This window comes from Fundulus heteroclitus, chromosome 23 (genome assembly GCF_011125445.2).
Source record: "Fundulus heteroclitus isolate FHET01 chromosome 23, MU-UCD_Fhet_4.1, whole genome shotgun sequence".
In the NCBI taxonomy this organism is placed as follows: domain Eukaryota; kingdom Metazoa; phylum Chordata; class Actinopteri; order Cyprinodontiformes; family Fundulidae; genus Fundulus; species Fundulus heteroclitus.
Window position 1 is genome coordinate 18,932,968 of NC_046383.1, and position 22,685 is coordinate 18,955,652.

At 40.5% G+C, this 22,685-nt stretch overlaps 2 protein-coding genes across 2 annotated transcripts; both read right to left on the minus strand.

Annotated features, from left to right (window-relative positions):
- Positions 1-8,610: 8,610 nt before the first annotated feature.
- On the minus strand, positions 8,611-12,158 carry LOC118557315 (GTP-binding nuclear protein Ran). Its single transcript, XM_036127163.1, has 7 exons — positions 12,140-12,158; positions 11,160-11,217; positions 10,931-11,015; positions 9,675-9,800; positions 9,390-9,577; positions 9,124-9,294; positions 8,611-9,022 (listed from the first exon to the last, which is right to left on the minus strand). The coding sequence occupies exons 2-7, from the start codon at positions 11,202-11,204 to the stop codon at positions 8,978-8,980; spliced, it is 660 nt and encodes a 219-aa protein (XP_035983056.1). The 5' UTR covers positions 11,205-11,217; positions 12,140-12,158; the 3' UTR covers positions 8,611-8,977.
- A 3,911-nt stretch (positions 12,159-16,069) lies between these two features.
- On the minus strand, positions 16,070-22,398 carry ndufs8b (NADH:ubiquinone oxidoreductase core subunit S8b). The gene is made up of 7 exons (XM_012871858.3): positions 22,287-22,398; positions 21,627-21,675; positions 21,470-21,538; positions 20,248-20,337; positions 19,602-19,774; positions 16,966-17,094; positions 16,070-16,824 (listed from the first exon to the last, which is right to left on the minus strand). The coding sequence occupies exons 2-7, from the start codon at positions 21,673-21,675 to the stop codon at positions 16,693-16,695; spliced, it is 642 nt and encodes a 213-aa protein (XP_012727312.2). The 5' UTR covers positions 22,287-22,398; the 3' UTR covers positions 16,070-16,692.
- Between the last annotated feature and the right edge of the window lie 287 nt (positions 22,399-22,685).

Genomic DNA, 22,685 nt, shown 5'->3' on the forward strand with positions numbered 1-22,685 from the left:
ATCAAACAAAAGTTCCTGATTTATGGCGCCCAGACCGCATTTATCCTGTAACACACTTTTGATGCTCCTTCATGGAGCAGTAAGCCATGACCTGTCCTCTATTCGAGGAAACGCACTTAACCTTAAGACGGGTGTCTTTAAAAAAAAAAAGTCTGCAAATCTAGAAGAAAATTTTTTTTTTTTTTTAAATGCCAAGCTGAAATGAAACCTGTTTAAAATCGCAAGGACATTAAACAAAAAAATGTATAAATAAATATTAAAGTTTTTTTTGCTGAACTCCATTTTCGATCTCAGACGAGGGAATAAATAACGTCACCTTCAAGTTTGGCGCTTTCCACAGTCAGAAAACCAGGGGGACTTTCAACCGTTGAGCTGAGTGACCAGAACATCCACTTCTAGAAACAAACGGCAATAAAATGGCATTTCTCGTCCCGTTTTAAAATTTAAAGACACGTTTGCAGATGGTGGTTGAACAACAGGGTGGGGAAGTGACAAAAACAAACTATTTTATAGTAAAAATCACGATCCCCTATGCAAAGTATCTCTTCTAATGAAAATAGGTGGACTTTTTTAGGGCCAAACAACATCCTTAACAGATTTTAATACATTTTTGCCAGCTTACGGTAAGTAATTGTTTTAAATCAATTCATTAATTGATTAAATACTATAATTGAATATCACTGAATTACTCTGTGTGCTCGTTAGCAGTACAGGTTAACTAGCATTATGGGATAACTGGGTTTATTTTTAATCATTAATGCTGTTTGTGTGGCTCAGATTCAAAACAATGATCGATGTATTGCCCAAAAGGCTGCAATGAATGTATAAACCACATATAGCTTTATTACAACAAATACCACAAAATACAGAGGAGAAAAATTGTATTTAAATGCATTTGGTTCCTTCTTGAGGGCGTATTCCAGTTAGTTTTTTCAACTTTGAGAACATTTTCAGGTTAGTCGGGGGAGCAGTTCGCTCTCAGTGGCAGAATCACCTTTAACCACAAGTTACTCAGACTTGTTGCCGAGACAAACTGGGCCCGATACACGTTTAAGATTTGCGGTCATGCAAATCTGCAACCCGACAAGGGGTTAGGGTTAGCGCCGTCACAGAGGAAGCAATGGCGGCGCTGCTACAATTCACCCATTCATCAGGACTCGAGAGGGGAACCGAAACCAGCAGGCCGTTGGAATAAGAGTGCTGAATAACTAGTCACGCAGAACCGGAACCAAAATGTGGCTTTAGCAGAAACCATAACCAGAGGGGAGAAAAAAAAAATAAAAAGTCAACAGAAAGCTGCTTCGGCTTCTGCATCCGCCTTTTGTCGTGCACACAGACACACACACAAGAGGAAGCATCCGATCCAACCACCTGAGTTTAAAACGTCTTGTGCTGAAAGTCGCCAGGTTTACTGAGCGTCAGGTGATTGTTGGCAGGAGCTTGGGCAAACATTTACATGAACGTAAGGCAAGAGAATGACACATATACAGTCTAGATTAGAAACAGCAGGTTAAACATTAGAAAGGAAACCCAAGGAGGAAAGTCAAGGCGGGGCCGAGGAGGGGGATAAGGGGAAAAAAAAGATAAAAAGACGAATGAATGACGGGGGAAAAGTGGCAACCCTGATGATCCTGAGAGGCTCGTTTGGCTTCACACACACACAACCAACATTTTCTGTCAACTTCCCCACACGTGAACGGCCTACTTAGGCCACCATCTGAACTTCCTTTCACCGACGAGGGGACAGCTGCGTGACGGGGGCGGAGACGCGCGCCGAAGCGCCGCCGTTTTCAGCGCCGCAAATATTTAGTCAAATGTTTTAAGAAGCCATGGCAACACGCCTCGTCTTGGGTTTCAACAACAGGATCAAGGACTCAGGACTTGTTTTCCTTCACACTTATAGCCTCACACAGAATAACTTCTTCTCTTCTCAGTGCGGACGACAAAAGAGACCTTTGCACTCTTGGAAAAGTGGAAAAATCGCATTAAATTCCACAAATGTGTTTTCAAAAGGTTACTATCTAGACCAGGTGGGGCCTTTTTATTGCTGTTGCGTCGTATAATACAGCAGGTGACTCTGCGTGAGCTGGTAGATTCTCGCAGGATTCGAAATGTGAGCCAAAACACCAGAATTTCATGGTTTCTGCACAAAAAAAACAGAGCCAAAAAGTGTACCAGATCTAACTGAGAAAAGGCAAAAATCATTCCTACTGCTGACAAAAATCTAACAGGACTAACTGGACTTATGGCAACGATACCAGTAACATTCTTCTTTTTTTAAATTGTGATCTCTGTTTTGATACAAGGTTAACCAAAAAATAAAGAATGAACCCCTAAATTATCGCGGAGAATAGAGATTCTTCTTGTTCAGCCATTTATCACAACTATAAAGCTGGTCAACTAGCTAGGCCAGCCATAAGCAGGGAAATTGATATTTTAAACAGGTATGCAGCTTGCAGCTCCGTAACTGCACCTTTAAAACAATGGTTACCTTCATAAAAGTGCTGTGATGCCCCTTCAGTTCCCAAAACCAATCCTGTCCGTGTGTCTCGTGTCCAAAACCTTTCCCTAACCGTGGAATTTGTCAACACTGTTAGCAATGAAAACAACAACAAAGTAGAAGCCTTCTTTCAGCCAGCTGACTGTCGGTGTGCAGCAACAGGTGGGAGAGGGGCGTAGCACTGGCGTACTTCATGCTCCGTACTGTAGGAGGAAACTTTAGCCATTTTTCTGGTATCTTATTTAAAAAAAACGAACTTTAAACCATAGACACGAGCCTTAAAAAAAAAAAAAAAAAAAAAAAAAAGTGTAGTTTTGTGACCATAACTTTGTGAAACCTTTGTACTCCTTTCTACTGGGAAACCAGCCAATGGCTACGAATGACAGATTCGGTCCTTACCATGTCGCAAAAAAAATTCAATAAATAAAAAAAGCTTTGGTTGATTAATTTTCACAATAAATTTAAAGAATACAAATAGTTCCAATAATTTGATCCGACATCTCTGAATACAGTGAAAATTCTGTGTTTAATAGCAAAATCATTGAACTTAAAGCCAGATTATCATTTCACTGTATACTAAAGAGCACACAACAAAGCCAGATAGCGTTGCCCGTTGCTTTATATTGTCTGCACCATCAACACCAAGTCAAATTCCTTGTAAGTGCAAACCTACTTGGCAATAAACTTTATTCTGACGTTAAGAGAATTATTATTGAATACGGTGATTTTCACAAAACTCTCTCTCTTTTACCATCATCAGGACGTACCCAGCGGGAGATCCACTTTAGCATTTATGTCACTGACAGCCATGTCAGGTTTAGGCGTAAATGACAGCGTTGGTCCACCCAACTGGCCAATCACGGCACAGAAACACAGAGTGCACTTTAACCCGACTCCCGCCAGATGGATTTTGTTCTGCAGAGCTCCACACATCCGTCTGGAATCGCTCCTGTTGGGAGGAACTTCAATACCGCATAAAATGGACGAGCCAATCAGGATCACCGGGCGGGATTTTCGTAGATGTGACGTATCAGAGAAACAACCGTTTGAATTCAGACAACAACGGCGGCTCGCACCGAGGAAGCAAGCGGTGACATTGATGCTGCCATTTCATCGGTGTTGTCTAATCTACCGCGTATTAATTATTTTAAAAGAACACCAGAGAACGGCTTTGAAGGCTTTTGTTAGTGGAAGCCATGTTTTCCCCCTTCTCCCGACAGAGTTTGGCAGAAGCTTGATCTTTCCTAACGTCAGCGTCACGGGTTGGGTTCGATGTGAAGGTTTGAAGAAACACGGCAGTAAAGATGACGGACAGGTGGTTTATCCAATCATACGCAAGGATGTTTGATAAGGCCCCTCCTTCTGAAATACATCTCCAATGGAGCGATCCCAGATGGATGTGTGGAAATTCACCTGGCGAGAGTCAGGTTACGTGTATTTAGCGTCATTCATCTTTCCCTCGGCTCGGCCCAGTTTCCCTGCTGCTGTGAAACAGCCCCACAGAATGACGCTGCCACCACCGTGTTTCCCTGTGGGGACGGTAACCCTGTGGGAATGGTTTGCGCCAGACATAACGCCGTCTTTGGTGGCCAAAAGGTTCAATTTTAGTCTCATCTCACCCGAGCACCTTCGGCCATATACACTTGGGGAGTCGGCCATGTGCCTTTTGGCAAACTCAAAACATGCCTTTCTTTATTTCTGACACCAAGAAATTGCTTTTTATGGCCACTCTTGTATAAAGCCCAGCTCTGTGGAGCGTACATCTTATCGGGGATCCAGGAAAAGCTCTGATGTGGAGCTCTGCAGCTCCTTCAGGGTTACCTTTTGGTCTCTCTGATTAATGACGTCCTTGCCCGGCATTAATAAGGGCGACCCTCTCTTGGCAGGTTTGTTGTAGCGCTATGTGCTTTCCATCTGACAGATTTGATGGTGCTCCAGGAGAACATCAAAGATTTAGATTTTTTTTTAAATAACTCCACCCGAGCTTGCACTTCTCTACAACTTTGCTGACTTGTTTGGTCTTCATGGAGTGATTCTTTTGCTTAGTTTTGTTGCAGCCTGCGGGGCCTTTTTTAGAAAAGGTGTGTTTACACTGACAGGTCATGTGACCCTCAGATTGCAGACAGAGGAACTTAATTTCACTAATTAAGCGATTTTTAAAGGTAATCTGTGGCGCTGGAACCTTTTAGGGACCTCACAGCAAAAGGCATGGAAAAACATGCAAGTTTGCAATCCTTAATTTTTTAGACATTTTTATATGTATTTTTTCCTCGTTTCACTTCTATAACTTACGACTATTTTGCACATCACATAAAATAAAATTAAAGAAAGAATTACATGTAGGAATGTAAAAAGCAAATGGTAAAAAGCCAAGAGGGGTGAACAATTTTAGCCAAGGCACTGCATGTAATAGAAAACACAAATAGACAGAAACCCAAAAACAGTTGCGATTTAAAAGAAGTGCAATAACGTAAAACACTTTATCTTAACAGCGACTCATCATTTAAAGCAGAGAACAGACACAAATCATGATTAATCAACTAAACAAGCTCAAGATATGAAAATATTACTGGAGACGCACCACATTTTCCTATGACTAGCTCCAGTAATTTCTATTTTTAAAAGGATAATTGATTTTTTTGCCCCCTAAAAACATAAAAAGATAAAAAAAGGTTTAGTAACCAAGAAGTCTCAACATTTTTGGTTCCATAAACGCCTCAACCATCTTTACTGTACTTGTTTTAAATATAAAGCCAACAAGGGTTGGGGACATATGCTTTGATGCACTCCCAGCCTCTTTTTATACAACTAATGAGCAAAAAAAGTCAGAACTGGCAGCAAAGAAATCACTATGGACTAAGGAAAGTTCCAGCATAAAGGTCTAAATAAATGAAAGCATCACTAGAAATAACTAAACCTATTAAGTGCACTGACTAACACTGTCCAGATCAACAAAAATGTCCAAAAAACAAAAAAAAACTTTAAGGCATTTTGCCTAAATGAGTAAATACACCTTTCCCCAACACCACCACATTAAATCCACATTTAAGCTGCAGGTTCACCACCATCTATCATCAGTTATGTCATCACATGGCTGAATATAGTTCATAAAATATGATTCATCCTTCTCAGAAAAGGGTTGAGAGAACGTTTAGAGTATAAACCCTGAGTTTGTTTCCAATGTCCTGCTACGAATTAATCATTTTCCCCGTCAAAAGGTAAGTTTTAAGCGCAGACACCGGTGAAAGAGATGAGGAGAAATGCCTTTCCTGGCCTTTACTCACCGCTTTCAGCTGCTCCAGTCGGTCCTTCATTATCAGCTGTTTAATATAACAGTTCGCACGCCAACAAAAACGGCCTTAATATCGCACCAAACTGGATGGGAAAGCGAGCCCAGCGCCTGTGCTCCTCAGCCAGCTGCAGAGCTAGCCGTGCAACACAAACCCAATCGCCGGTGAGAGGAAATTTAAAACTCCCCAAAAGTCCTGGCAGGAGGCTTGTGAGGAAAAGTGGAGTCTTGTCGTCGCTTTTCCATACAATATGGCTGCTGGGTTTAAAGGCAGTGGTTTTTTTTTTCTTGCTAAATCTCTTCTTCCAGGGGATTAAAACAACAGTTGCGTGGAGCCGTATAATCTGCCTCTGCGCTGCCCACCACTAATCATTCTAAAACGCACTTTTTTAGCTCACGCATGCGCAGCCGCGTCTTTGTAAACTTGGATGAAGCCACGCCCTGGGCCACCTGCACTGCTGATGCATTCAGGTACTGTGGGAATAATGCGATTCAACGAGGCTTTTTTGGGAACTGGTAGGTTTTTGTTACTATTTGTGAATGCCGAAGGCCACATTTGGTCACATTACAACTACAAACTTTAATGTTGTTTATTTTATTTTATCTTATAGACCAATAGAAGGTAGTGCACATTGAGCAGGAGAATGTAAAAGATGTCGGCTTTTCAAGATTTTTCTACAAATAAAACCTGAAAAGTGCAGCTTGTGCATTTTCATTCAGCAGGCCTGAGTCAGTACTTTTAACAACCTTTTGCTGCAGTTACATCTGCAGCAAAAGGTACCTGCTTTGTATTTGTGCAGATTCGTTTTTGCTCTTCTTTCTTTGCAACATAGCTCATGATCATTAATTAAATAATTAATCCTCACTGATTTCACTTAGCGGGGTCAACAGGAAGTCAAATTCTGGACTAATAATTGAAAACATCCCTTATCAATAACGTGACAAAGGAGATCCCAGGTGAATTCACCAGTAAAGATAAGGCACCTTTTTTGTGCTAAATGTGGGGAAGAAGATTGATCTGATGCAACATTACAGTTAATTTTAGTCTCCAGTTTGAAAGAAAAACATAAAAGAAATGCCACAAACATCTTGAGAAAGCTTAGATCATGCAATATTTGCAGCAACATGTTTGTGGTAAACAGCAGAGTTGCTCTGCACCCATGTGTTATTGCTGCAACAACATCTAAGCAGCTGGCTTTGAAACACTATAGAGACAAAGAGCATAATATACAGGCAACGCATTCTTTAATTCACCTGCCGTAAACAATAAAGGTCAATTCCAGTCATAACAATTGCATGTCCTTTGGCAAGTTTTATTTTGCTAATTGGATTGCGAAATTGTATATAATTGTCAGTCATGAATTTAGTTTGTTTTCCTGGTTCTGCTTGTTTTTTTCCTGTTTAAATGAATGTCTGCTAATCTTCTCCCTAGAGGCAGACTCTCATTCAGTTGAAAGCATTAACGTGAAAATGTGCCAAAAGTGATGCTTTACTGTTTTTCACTTTGTAAATAAGTCATCAACGGTGCTGTTAACATATATGAATCAAATATTTATTTCAATTTAAGTTTCTATAGAATAACACATTCTGATGTTATAACACATACCCTCTTCATCCTATATGGTCTGAAATAGGGGTAAAACAAAACACGATCATACCAAAAGCAGTTTTAATAGACAGGCTTTGCATCTAAGGTGACCAATTGAATGATACCTAAAGGGTATTTTTTTTAATTGTTGCTTGAATGCACCACTTGTGGTTTTCCAGATTTGCAGTGAAAGTTACACTCCATCACGCAGCCGTGTGAATGGGTTTAATTTTAAAAGGCTTAGGGCTTTAAAGTAAGATAAGAAACCAAACTGTAGGTCAACATTTCATCGTACCTAAGCTGCGAGTTTAAACAAAGGGAACTTTTTGTGTTGTCCTCCTGTTTGGACAATAAACGGGTTTACACTCATATTCAGTGAACTGTGTGAAACTGGTTCAGCTCAGTCCGAAACCAAGGTCCAAAAAAAAAATGAATGAGAACCAACATCCGTGTAGACAGACATTGCACGTGACATTGAACGTAATCAGCAAAGCTGTTGCGTAATTCATCCTAGAAGCGACGGAACAAAACAAGGACGCCACTGACACCTAGTGGACAGAAGAGAAATAACATCAGGGAAATGGCTTCTCAGACACCTCACTCCACATTGTAGCTTAGACCAACATACCAAAACTTTGCAAGTACAGCAGTTTTTAAACAAATTGGTTAAGGATTTTATTATTGTTTTATACACGGCTAAAAGTACAGAACTTTTTCAGGTGGGAAAATAATCACTAAAGCTTCAGGATTCATAAAACTGCTCACCTAGCCTCAGATTCCAATTTCCCTGGTTTATTCCATTCTACTCAAACTCCCTGGCACTTAATGAAGTGGTTAAAATGCACCACAAAGCTTTTTGTACTTAACTCACAACTGGACAATCAGGCACACACACCCTCACACCTTAAGTGCAATTTGGATTCCAGTCATGTTCTTGGGACTATGGGAGGAAACCAGAGTACTCAGAGAACCCACACATGCACAGGAAGAATATGTAAATTTCCAGCACAAAGACCCCCCCAAACACCAATTTGAATCCAACTATGAACCCATTGATAAGAACATTTAGCTACATGTTTAAAAAACATTTAATCTTTAGTTTTAAAAGTTAATTAGCAATGACATAATATACATCAATTTCCAGTTGAGACTTTAAGTATTTGGACATTTACAATTTACTTCTGATTTTCTAGGCTTGCAATCACATTAAAAATGACTGAGGCAACACAATTATATTATACTGAGAATGTTTTTATTCAAAGTTTATTCCCCTTAGTGCTTCCAGTACACCGTACAACAGCATTATGTGAGCTGGATGTTTGCAGCGGAGAGAAGGGTGCTTGACGACGAAGAGAGAGAGCGGCATGTTGCTATGCCAAACAACAACACTAGGGCGGGCGTGTCATACAGTGAAATTAGAACGACAACTTTTGCACCAAGTTTTTTTTTCTTTAAGTTTTAAAACAAAAAATTTTGAAAATAAAAAAAAAATCTGAAAAGGGATTTTACAGTAAAGGGGCAAAAACTCCAACTTCCTGTCCACAGCTAGGGGTGGGTTTGGGGAGGGGAGGGAGAGGGAAGGGGGGGGTCCAGAAACATGTTAGAGGTCATCTTCTTCATCTGGGAGTGCGGTCTGTGATGCAACCTGTGAAACAAAAGTGAATTTTTAGTTGAAAATAGTGTTGAGATAAAACAAGAAAAAGCTGCAAAATTAAACCTGTAGCATCCAATCATATTTATACTTACTTGAAGTTCTTCCTCATACTTGGCGGCCAGGGACGGGTCCATCTGGACCTCTGGGGGAGCGAGGGCTGGCATAGCCACAAACTCCAAGTTGGGATCACCGATCAACTTCCTTGCTAACCACAGGAAGGGCTTCTCAAAGTTGTAGTTACTTTTGGCAGAAATGTCATAGTACTGTGGGAGAGAGTCACAAAGACAGATTTAGAGTCAATAAAGATTATTCCAGTCTACAAGTGAGCAACCCCCCCCCCAAATAAAGCAGTTATTACCTGCAGGTTCTTCTTGCGGTGAAACACGATGCTCTTGGCTTTGACTTTCCTGTCTTTGATGTCTACCTTGTTGCCACACAGAACGATGGGAATGTTCTCACACACACGGACCAGATCACGATGCCAGTTGGGCACGTTCTTGTAGGTGACTCGGGAGGTGACGTCAAACATGATGATCGCACACTGAGCTGTTAATAAAAAAAAATAATGATTAAAGGATTTAGGTAACAGACAAAGAGGGAGAAGTCAAGCTGCCTCCAGACTACCAGAGATGCGATCATGTACCTTGAATGTAGTAGCCATCTCTCAAGCCTCCGAACTTCTCCTGACCGGCTGTGTCCCACACGTTATACTTGATGGGTCCTCTGTTGGTGTGGAACATCAACGGGTGCACTTCTACTCCCAGAGTGGCTAAAATAAAAAGACAAAGATGTGTAAAGGGACAGAAATTAAGTAAAATCTGATGTGTGCGCATATCTAAAAGAAAGCTGGATAGATTAAACAAGACTGGTTTAATAAAACGTCATTCATAATGCTTTGCATATTTTCTTTTCCAACATGATCAGTTTGTTAGGTTAAAACTCTTATTACTTTATTTGAATTGCTATCGTTTAAATTTTATATTACTGTTTAGACCTCCATTTTATTCAATATTGCTCATTCTTTGTATGTTTCAAATCTATATTGGTTTTATTGTCAGTACTGTCCATTATCCCATATGCTGCTGCCCTTCTGAGCCAGGTTGCCCTTGTGAAACAGGTCTTTATCTCACAGAGCCGTTAACCTGGTTAAATAAAAGTTTCAAAATAAGAACAAGGGGAGGAAGTAGATTTTGTGTCCATGAGCAACAATTTCAAATTTAGTTTTCTGTATTTGAACTTTTTTTGTTTAAACTTGCTTCTGTTTTGATACATTTTGCACAAGTTGTTGTGTCTTAAGGAATTTGATTAGAAAGTAGTCATATTTGCTAGTGGTTGTAGCAAAGGGACTGACATCAGACCCTAATGACCATTTGCACAGTTTAAACTTCCCAGGAAGTGTGCTATATATATATATATATATATATATATATATATATATATATATATATATATATATATATATATATATATATATATATATAAATAATGCATGATGACAAAGGTTCGTGATTGATTTTTGATGACATCTACTTGATAAATCTGCTGAAATTTCTTACTAGCTCATCCTTTATGATAAATTATTTTACCTTCATAGGAAATTCATGAAGTATTTTTTTTTCTTACCTCAAAACTGTAATTTTAAAGGGCAGATGTCATATTGTAAACACAAGATGCTGTCTGTTCCGGTTTTAAACATAAAAGGGGACAACAAAATCTCAGTCTAACTTTTTCTCCCCCAGCAGTGCTGAGATCCTCTTTGGGCCTTTTACAGGACGTTTAACTCTACACTCAAATACATCAGGTTTTTATTATGTTTTCTGGTTTCATTAGACAAGCTCTGTAGGTCTTATCTGTAGATCTTATCCAGCATCCTTTCCAACGTCCCGGGTGAGTACTCACCTACATACTTCTTCTCAAACTCTCCTGTGATGTGTCTCTTCACAAACGTAGTTTTTCCTGTGCCTCCATCTCCAACCAGCACCAGCTGAGGGGAACAGACAGCAGTTAGTCCAGACTGGCTGGTACCGGTTCGCCACACTTAATTGATGCGCGCTCCCTAAAAAAAAAATAATACCCCCACCAAGACACAAATAGCACATAATAGCTATAATCGAGCAAAAATGCTTACCTTAAACACCGCCACAGGTACACACTGTCCCATAGAGTCCGCCATGGTCTCGACTTTTCTGGGTGGAAAACAAAACAAGGCGGGATGGTCAGTTAGCTCCCTGTCCGTTATCCTCCAGTTGGCCGCGCTATGCTAGCCCCGGCTAGCGGTTAGCCAGAGGTTTCAACCGCAGCTTTAAGGCAGAATCGAGCACTTTGTTTACCGTAATGCTGTGCGAAGTGTATTTTGTGCACGAGAAAAATCAGCCTGTTACATGCACAACTTCCTTTCTAGCATGTTCCACCCCTGCTAACCCTTCCGTCGCGTAGACAACGCGGCGTTGCGCTAACGTTATTAGCCCCCCTCCTCTGGTAACTTGTCTAAAATAGCACGCCAGGCTACGTCTCGGGTTAACGCAAACATGTTAGACTTTATGCCAAATGGCCAAATTCAAACGTCGCCGGGCTGCTAACTAGCTTAGCGGCTAACAAACTGCTGGCGTTAGTTTAGTGCGCCATATGACGAGCGAGCGCACTTTTTCTTGTTCGAGTGGAACAACCAGCCCGAAGACGCGGCTAATGTGTTCCACGCTGCAGCTAACTATATTCTCCGTTGCAAAAAGAAGCAACAGCTACATCAAAACAACAGCACAAGACCGTGTATTTTTTTTTATTAATATTGGTAAACACAGGAGACTAGCTGTTCTGAAGAACAAAGCAGTGAAACGAGATAGCCAGGCGTGCTAGCATGTTACCTAGCACGGGGAGCCATTCTCCCCAACACGCTAGCGGCTAACTTTAGCTAGCAGTTAGCACACACACATACAAGACAAAAAAGGAAATCGATTTCCTGGTCTAGCGGCTCGTATGGCAACATTTGCGAGGCCTGTGAAATGCGAGGATTACCTCAAAAGTTCTCGCTTGCCCGGGCTGACTTTCCACGCAAATCTAAAGTTGAAATTTTAGGCCGAGCCGCAGTGAGGGAGGAAAGCAGAGACTCACCGGTGTCAATGCGAAGAGAGGAAAGAGTAAATGGCTGCGTTCGCGGGAGATTCAGCGTGGACTATGAGTCAGTTTCCGCCCTGCTCACGTGACCTGCGCAGCGGTAAATACGTACGATGGTTCGGATTCCGTATCCCTCGGTCATAAAGAGTTTATTTGAATAAATTATTTATCCTGAAACAAGAACTTTCCATTTTAAGGGTTCTGTCATGTGGAGCCAACTCCCATTTTTTTTTTATCAAAACGTTTGTTTTTGATAGACACACAATATTGCCAAAACTCTCCTACCTTGACTTGCACATGAATTTAAACGACATACCATTCTTAATCCATGTGGTTCAATATGGCGTTGGTCCACCCTGTGCAGCTATAACAACTTCAACTCTTCCAGAAAGGTTGTCCACAAGATTCTGCGGTGTGTTTTATGGTCAGTTTTTACCATTCTTCCAGAAACGCATTTCATTTGTGAGGTCAAACACTGATGATGGACGACAGTGACCTGACCCTAGCCAGCTGAATTTCGTTCTGCCTAGCTTCACTCACATCCATCTTGGACATCTTCCATAGAGAGTGATTTCTTCAACCAATTTTATTGTCCAGCCAATCAGGACGCAGGGCTGGAGTTTCATAGATGTGATGTAGTGGAGAAGTGACCGTGAGACTGTTTTGATTCAACAATGGCGGCTCGTTGAGGAAGCAAGCGTTAACATTGATGCTGCTATTTCTTCCGTGTTGTCCAATCTACCTAATATTGTTTCATTAAAAGAACATCAGAGAACGGCTCTGAAGGCTTTTGTTGGTGGAAACCATGTTTTCGCCTTTCTCCCGATCGGATTTGGCAAGTTTTGTTTTCCGTGGCGCGCCCGTGGCGGACTCGGCGCCCGTGGCGGAGCGGTTAGCGCGAACCATGTTAGGAGTCCTTTAGTCCTCGACGCGGTCGGACCTGGATCGACTCCGACCCGTGGCGCTTTGCCACCTGTCTTTCCCCCTCTTCCTGTCAGCTCACTGTCAATAAAACGCGTGTGAGCCGCAAACACATAAAAAAAAAAGTTTAGTTTTTTCCTGCGCCGCTCTCATCAGCGTCACGGGTTAGCTTCGGTGTGAGTGGTTGAAATAGCACGTCGATAAAGATGACAGACAAGTGGCTTATCCAATCATATGCAAGGATTTCTGATAAGGCCCAGCCTTCTGAAACGCCATTCCTTTGGATCATTCCCAGATGGATGAGTGGAGCTAAGCGGAGCGAAATCCATCTGGCTAGGGTCAGGTTAGGACGACAGGGCCTGGCTCTCAGTCTCCGCAATGATTCATCCAAAGGTGTTCTGTCAGGTTGAGGTCAGTCAAAGTCATCCACACCAAACCCTCCCATCCATGCCTTTGTGGACCTTGCTCTGTGCTCTGGTGCTGTTCCCACAAAGTTGGGGGCAGAGAAATTCCCAAAATATCTTGGTCTGCTGAAACATTCAAAGCGCCTCACTGGAACTAAAAAAAAAAAAAAATCGCACTCAAGCATCCCCCCTCCACAGTCAGACAGCTACCGTTCTCCAGGCCATCGGCAAACCCAGACACGACGTCCATCAGATTACCAGATGGAGAAGCGTGAGTTGTTACTCCAGAGAACGCGCCTCTAGTGGCGCCGTGCTCTATTTCACAAAGCTCTATATTCACTGTTCTTGAGCTAATCTGAAGGCCACGTGATGCTGGAGGTGTGTAGCGACTGACTGCAGAAAGCTGGTGACCTCTGCACCATGCGCCTCAACATCTGGCAGTTTAAAAGGCTCACTACTGCATGGATGAGTTGCTGTTACTCCCCAATTGCTTCCACTTTCTCATAAGACACAAGATAGTTTATAGCTGGAATATTTTGGAGCGAGGAAATTTCCCGACTGGACGCGTCGCACATGTGGCATCCTATCACAGACAGAACCACGCTGGAACTCACCGAGCTCCTGAGAGCGTCCTGTTCTTTCACAAATGCTTGTGCGAATTTCTACAACGTAAATGAACTGAACTGACTTTTGAGCTTGAAGCCGCAAGCTGCATAAACTTTGATGCTTTTTATATCAATACAATATTTCATGTTACCAGTTCAAACTGTCTTGGTTTGTATTAAGACCTAGTTTATGTGTCTCACCTAAAAGGGTTTAGCACCTAAAGATGACTCGCATATAGCATGTTCAAGTTGGGCGATCAAAAAATATGCTCCAATGTGTCACTGTAATCGGTCTATTACTGACCGTGTGAACTTCGACATCATTCAGCAGAAAAACACAACGCTACCAGAAATAGTCACTACCTTATCTGTCGAAACAGGTGAGAGCTTTGCATTGAGAAAAAAAAAAAAAAAAACAACAGCAAAAGAACTAGTTACTTTATTAGTCTTAACATCCTGCATTTCACCTAGAATCATAAAGGTGAAGGCTATATAAATTTTAAGCATATATTTTGCAGTGGCTATGCAAAAGATGTTAGAGAGTTTGAAGGGTCGACGTTTTGCATCAAAGTATTTAAAAAAGATGGACTGGTAAAACCAGTAAATGGTCAAATTTTTTGACACTCAAGCCAGGATTTGCAAGTTCTACGTACACGAGTCATGAAAATGTGACTTATTTTTTCTTTAATTAAAACACACAAACGTTTTTGATTGAAAAAAAAAAAAACTATTAACTTTTCAACAATACACTAAATGCAATATTTTACTGAAACACATAAAGTAGCCCGTTTTTGGTTGAATATGGAACTAAAATTATTTTAAGTCCAAAACACAAAAAGGGTTTTGTACGTTTCCCTTATTAACAGCAAGGCGTATGATTTCCTAACTTTTAGTGGGTGATTATTTTCTATTTTCTTGGCTTAGAAAAAAAAAGCAGTCTACATAGGTCCCTCTTTCTTCAAAAACGCTCGCTCTACTTAGCCAGGTTTAATGAGTGGGCGTATCCAAGTCTGCGTTTGAGTCAGAGTGCGAAATACCCCCCGATTAACCCATGAGATCCACTGAAAGCCTCAAAAGCAAAATTTAAAGGGGGTCTTAAATTGTGTCAAAAAATGTTTAAAATTAAATATTTTTGTCACTAATGGTCACTAAAATGTTTTTAAGTTCAACATGTCCAGTATTTAAAATTCAAATTTTTTTTTCACAAATATGTTCTGTTTTTTGCCAAGTGGAACCAGCCAATCCTGTTTGCGTATATGCAAATTAGCCATGTGCGCGCAAAACAGAAGAAAGACGTAATGTTGACAACAATTAATACAAAAAAATTTAAAATTTTAGTATTAGGGACTGATATTATCTGTTGTGCCTGTGCACTTTATCTGTTTCACTGTTGGTGAATGAGAAAAATCCTCGAGTCCTTGTATGTCTGGTGAATGTGAAGAATTGACATTAAAGCTGACTTTGACTTTGACATTGTAATGTTATAGGCCTACTGCATATTGAGAAAATTTAGATCGGTATTGCGCAACAATCGGGAGATGAGGACCCCCCCCAAACATTGACAGGTATTTCGCACACTGGTTTGAGTAAATATCACTGCATGTTTGTGGTCTTGCCTACTATGAAACTAATATTAAAGCAAAGGGCAGGGTTAACAAAACACAAGTATAACGTTTGTTGTACCCAATCTTTCCATTTTTTTTAAAAGATTTTTATTTTTCATCGAAAATTTCACCAAAACAAGATTTAAAAAGTGTTTGTCTGCTTTATCTGCCAGTTTTGTGCCATTAAAAACCCTTATTAAACCCTTATAGATAGGATAAAGAATGTTCTCTCTATAATAAAAATCTGATAAGATACTGATGGACTGTGAGATTTGGAAGTAAACAAACATGCAATATGGATACTCCTCCAATTAATTGAATAAAACAGGTGTCTAAACAGCCTTGAGGAAGAAAAAAACAATCTCTAAGGCTAACAGTTTTTTTAGATTGATGAAAAAAAAAAAGATTATAATCTGGAACAATGGCAAAAAGTCGGGAGGTCTCAAGAGTCCCAACTGACCCTGATTCAGAGTGGTGAGTGCGTTTGATTAAGAGGAGCTGTAGACACGTTGATGAATCCTTCATAGGGTTAAATAGTGTCTACAACACAGGCCTGGGGATCGTTCTTACTCCCTAGGGTTGTTTCATCAAAATGAATCCAAAAAATAGGCTAGCTGACTACACGAATATGTTAACCGACCTCTTTATTTCCATAAAAAGATGATTTCCTCTCTGATGGCCGAGGTGTATTCTCACAAGACCATAACAAGACAATTAGACATCACTTTCACACATGGGTGGCTCAGTGCCACACTTCAACCCTACCATCATCGTTGCATAGTCTTAAAACTGCGTCTTTGGTTGAGAATAGTTTGTTATACACTTACTACAACATTAAATATTAGTGTGAGCCATATTCAAGTAGTCCAGTAGAGTAAAGTCACATTTCACATCAGGCAGCGTATAATTTGTGCGTGTTTGCAGCGCTTACCCCTAACTCACCTTTGCATCAGTAAGGCTAAATGTAGCTATTTCTTTAATGCAGATATTAAACGGTTGGTCACTGATACAGCAGTTTATCTGTAAAGATAGTCAGCTTGTATGTTGGCTGCTATCTCAGCCTCCCATTGGTCCCCGTTGTTGAGCAGCTTCTCTTTGTTGTACAGCAGCTCCTCATGAGTCTCTGTAGCAAACTCAAAGTTTGGACCCTGGGGATAGGATCGAAAAGAGAAAAAAATCAACTTTCAAACCGATATACTGGGTACCCATGAAAGAAAATGTATGTTTTGGTCAAAGGTTTCGTTAGAGGTAAAAAATAAATATTTAAATAAAGCCTTTCATTTTCTCACCTCCACAATGGCGTCAACCGGACAGGCTTCCTGACAGAAACCACAGTAGATGCACTTGGTCATGTCGATGTCGTAGCGCGTAGTCCTCCTGCTGCCATCAGCTCGAGTCTCGGCTTCAATGGTAATGGCCTGGGGACAAGCAGAAAGTGGTGTCCCTTAGGCGGACATTTCTTTTGTTGGCATCTAACCGTCCATCCGATGGTATAGAGGCGTCTTTTAGAGCCGAGATCATGTTGCTCGGTGTGTTTTTGCAATTCAACGGATCTCAAGAGCCAGTTAGACGTTTACATTCATTCATCAACATCGGGGTGTTATGTTTATTTGGGGTTTTCAATTCCTTGAGCTGTACAGTGGAATTGTACAACAAACAACTTTAAAGGACTTTACAAAGGATTTCATTTACTGTGGATTCTCTCTTATTCACAAATGGTCTTAACTATACATAGAAGCTCCAATATATGGAAGCAGGCCTCATTACTAACTGGCTAAATGGCCTCCAGCTCGCTGCCGAGAAGGTCATTAACAAGCTCCTGGCACGATTCTAGCTAACTGTTTGATCACTGCTCTTAGAAGAAATAGCGCAGCTCCTTTAAAGCAGTTGGTTTTCTGGCACAGACCCAGCTCTGAAGCATAGCCCATGAATTTACAAACAGGGTTGTGGTCTGGGTCGTTTCAGAAGCCTAATACAAGCCTGCTTCTGGTGTGCACTTAGCATCGTTGCCCTGCTGAGACACCCGATTATGTCCAAGTTTCAACCAACTAGCTGGTGAATTTAAGAAAGTGTAAAGAACTTGGTGGGCGTCATTACCCTTCATTATTCCACCCGCTTTGTGCAAGGCGCCGGTACCAAAGCAACCCGCGGCATGATGCTGCCAACACCATGAATGAGTTGGTTTGAAAGTCTCGCATTGATTCCTCCAACCATACTTTTTTATTTAAGCCAAATAGCTGAATATTTGTCTTCCCCCCCAGAAGGCTTTTGGGCCTGTTTATGGGTGGAGCTGCAGATTTCAGCTACGCTGTGTCTCAATTTTGCATCACAATCTCCGTTCTCGGCCTGCAGCCTCTTCATCGACGATGCTGTGAATTGGCTTCCCTATTTAGAGTCGCACTGGAGTTCTAACATCCTCTGGTTTATGATGAGGCTTGACCCTCAGTTGGTTCTTTTTGAATATCCCAACCGATTTCCTTTTATCAGAGGGGACAATTTGGGTCGGATGACTGAAACTTTCCAACGGTGCAATTTTTCCCAATCCTGAGAATATGGCGTTGTTTTTTTGTTTTTGTTTCTACAATGTGTTATATAACTTACATTGTAGATAACTTAAATGATGAATTTGTTAAATTATTGACATATTTATTTTCTTCGAGATCTTATGGAAGAGTGCAACATGTGTGTGTGCAGTGCAACCCCTCTGTCTAAGGCAAATTTGACAAATAAAGAGAGGTTGGCTGCATCTGAAGGCGTCTAATTACAGCTCCTGGCTCCTGCTCCTTGACCTTTCATGGGGTCACCAGTTAGAACGCTGTCATGGATAGGATAGGAGCTTCTGACTACTGTGACGATTTCGCTCAGCCTTTAACTCCGATGTTATCATGTAACAGAAAGGCACACGGCTGACGCTCTCCATTACACAAACCAAAACACATGAAGTCTCTTAAACCTACGCAGACTTTCCAGTTCTAACAGCAAACGATCCAAGTGTTTGTTATTGTCTTCTTAAACAGAGTTGACACACTGGTGATGATTTTGTTTAATTTCTTTCTTTTCTTTCTTTTGACTTCATAATTTGGTTTTATTTTTAACACCAGGATAACATATGCATATGCACATAGTTCATCATATCACAGCTGGTGAGTCTGTTGCTTCCTTTGATTTAAAACTTTGCCCTTACACTGTTCCACTATCTACAGGATGAAAAAGCGCTAATTACAAGTGCGTGCTCTCTTCTCTCTGGACATTTTCGTTCATTTCTGTGAGGTGAGCTGTGCTTATGCATCATGTCACGCAAAGGATTGTGGGATTCCTTATAGCTCCTTAGCGCCGGTAAGGGACCTCGCGAGGCTCCTATGCTAAAAGAGCTATGAGAGGAAGCATAGAGGCTCCTTTTCCTACGTCCTTCTTTGCTCACTGTACAATTCGGTCAGCACTTATCGTGGGGAGAGTTGAAGCACGTCTGCTTTAGCTAAAGAGTCTTTACACAAAAGACGTTTTCAGGTGACTTTTGATGATAACGATCACATTATATTGAAAATTTAGGAACTAAGCTGATAAGCTGAGTCTCTGTCTGGTAAAAAAATGGTTAATATATAGTAGATTTGCCTATTCCAATAAAAAGAAGAGAGGTCAATTATCCCGCCAGAGTTGTACCAGAGTATTGTTTATGAACACAAAAACATTTCAATTCTGAATTTGAGGGGAAAAGATAAAATCCACAATAAATTGGAACTTTCAATTCTTGTTTTTAAAGGCCATTAAAGTTATTTGTTGCATCATCATTCCACCTTGGGAGAGGAACGGCTTAAATGCATCGTTAAAATCCAAAACGAATATCAAATTCATGCTTGTCATGAGAGTATGTAAACTTTTGACTGGCACTGCATCATTTAAGCATGATTTTTATTTATTTTTTTACCTGAGCAGGGCAGATAGCTTCACACAGCTTGCAAGCGATGCAGCGCTCTTCTCCGTTGGGGTACCGGCGGAGAGCGTGCTCGCCACGGAACCGCGGCGACAGCGGACCTTTCTCAAACGGGTAGTTGATGGTGGCAGGCTCACGAAACAAGTAACTCATGGTCATCCCCAAGCCTGCAGGGAGTTGTTGCCAAAGAGTAATTTAAGGACAAGTGATGACTTCATCTGAGGCATTCTTAAAGTCAAAAATTGTATAAAAAAAAAGAAAATCTGAGTTTACAACAGTCAGAGTTGATTATTTTTTTATAAAAACCATATAAATGTCTGTGGCTGCAAGTCATTTGCTGCCCTTCTCCTTGGCGAGTCAAATTAACTCAAATCCGTTTTAAACGAAAATGCATTTGGCATTTTGGGCTACAGACAACAGGTGCCTGTGGAACTGACTCATACCACAGATGCTGTGTTCATAATAGCGGAGGATCATGTTACTGAGGAAAAAACATGTAAGCTACAAATCAGCTTTGCCCACACAGTGAGTTCAAATTAAACCTTGGTGTTCTCGTGAGATTTGATAAGAAAATACAATTTTTAGCTTTAACTCCATGCACGAATCAGGCCATCTGCCCAGAAATAACATTAACTACGACCTCTAAAGAGCTCAGTCCATAAGAGGGTTGTCGCAGCGCGGTCAGTGATGGATCTCAGGTCCGTTGGCAGCTCCTGAGCGTTTACATACTCTGGCAGGAGAGCAAAGAGATAAACAAGTGGTTAGATAATCTGTTAGATCTGGTCATTTTTGCCAAAAACATGGAAATCACGTGCAAAAGTATACACACCCCTAATAACTGTTTACAATTATGTCACTTCACATCTACAAACTTCATACATGGGAAGTTAATTTAAACAGATGCCCTTCATCCAACCTGAGTTTGAGCGATCTCCCAAAAAAAAAAGAAAAATGCAGTCCGTAAGTGTGCAAGTCAGTAAAGATAATTTATGTAACATACTTTCCAGTAAGACTAGGCGATAAATCAATTTAATCTATGAATAAAAATTTACAATATATTAAGATTTTATTTTGCAAATGTACTCATTGGGCTTCAATGAAAAAAAAACAGCATGCTATGTTGAACATATTGTCAAAATATTGTAAAGAGGAAACTATATATATATATATATATTTTACCATAAGACCCTTTAATTGATTTATTTACTTTATTGTAAATTGGTTTGAAGTTACACAAGTGAAGTGAAGCCTATTCTTAGCTGATTGAGTGATCCCACTAGCTGCATTTTGTTATATTTTCATTGTTTACAATGGTAGGGCCGCCATCTTGTTTTCCAAACAAGCTGTGTAGGAATTCAGGTCAACTCCTGGACGAAATGCTTGCCATAAAAGGTCTTACAAAAAAATAATACATACATTAATTAATAATAAATAAATAGAAAATTGAAGTATGTCTTTAATTTCTTTTTGAGAAATGAAAAGGAGGGGCAAAAAACCCCAACAAATAATCAGATTTGGCATGATAAAATCAGAGATTTTATTTTTAAGCCATATTGTCCAGCCCTACTTCACAGAGAACCACAAAGTGCTTTGAATTAAAAATACATGTCTATAAGAATAGATACAAAAGAGCCTAAATGTAGGTTAAAGCCTGTCAGAATAAATGAGACTTAAACTCCTTCTTCAAAACAGGGTAAACATGTCATTTCTTCCCAAGTAGAAATTACGCACTACTTTACTATAGGTCGGTCAGTCACATAATATCCCAAAGAAATACACAGAGATTTGTAGTAGTAGCAGGACAAAATGTAAAAAGTTAAAGGGGTGTGGTGTAATTACTCAGGCACAGCACCGGTACTTACTGTAGCCTTCTCTCAGCGCACTAACACTGAATGTGCGCATCATGCCACCAGAACCATGTCCAAATGAGCCTGGAGAGACGCATAATAAACATGAAGTGATGCTGCATCATTCAACACGAATGCGTGTTTATTATCAGGACTTTGGTGGATGCAGTACCTTGCTTCGAGTAGCAGTGCAACAGACGCAGGCTGAGTGCAGCAGACATCTGATCAACAACAAAGAAAGTTCAGACAGAAACACACAAACAACAACAACAAAAACCCACAGAAAGGAGAGAAAACAGTCCGAAGAAGGCCAGCTCTGCTGTAATCTGGCGCCCCAAATCCCTGCTGTATGACACGTTCACTGAACGCCGGAATGTGGGAAACCAGAAGTACGGTCTGGTCGAGGGCTCCTCGATTGTAAACCAATTTATCACCATGTAACAATTTAAAGTAAACAAAGAGGACAGCGGAACTGTAGAACTGCCCCCCTTTTCTTCTTTAGCGTCAACCAGCATTTAAGAAGAAAACAGCGGCTGGTAATGTGTCTGTCGTAGCGGTTAAACCGGGTCACGGAGCGGATTTTACAAGCATACGGCACCAAATGGGTTCCTTACGGCATAAATTATAAGGCTTCAGATACGTGGCTTATAGGTAAAACGTATTTATAAGTCCACTCTAAAAAAAAAAACTTATTTTCCTAATCACTTAGTTGAAAAACTAGGGAATTCAAGAGAACAGCAGAGAGAAAAAAAACACAAATGTTCCGCATTTTTTGGTCAAATCATCCACTAACCGGAACAGTTTAGTTGGAATAATCTTTTACGGTACATACCTCCGAAATTAGTTTTTTTTTTATAAGCTTCACCAGTCCCCGAACTGCGCAGCTTTAGAAGTGCTGCATTCAAAGAGGCTCGTTAATTCCCCTTTTCCCTCTGAGCCCCAATGACTACAATCTTTTTGAAAATTCCACTGTGTATCTGCAACGCTATTAAAAGGCATTTAACGCATATTAACTATTGAAAACAAATGTGTCATGCTTGCAAAAAATAAAATAAAAAAAAATAATAATAATAACATTTGACTTCAACAACAATCTGAGATCTTTATTCTAAAAAACAAACAAAATTAGTACCGGACTAAAATGTGTGTCAGAGGAAATGTGATCAATTCGTTGGTAATAGTAACAAGGGCGGTGTAGAGGGTGCAAAGAGAGAGAGAGAGAGAGTGAAGG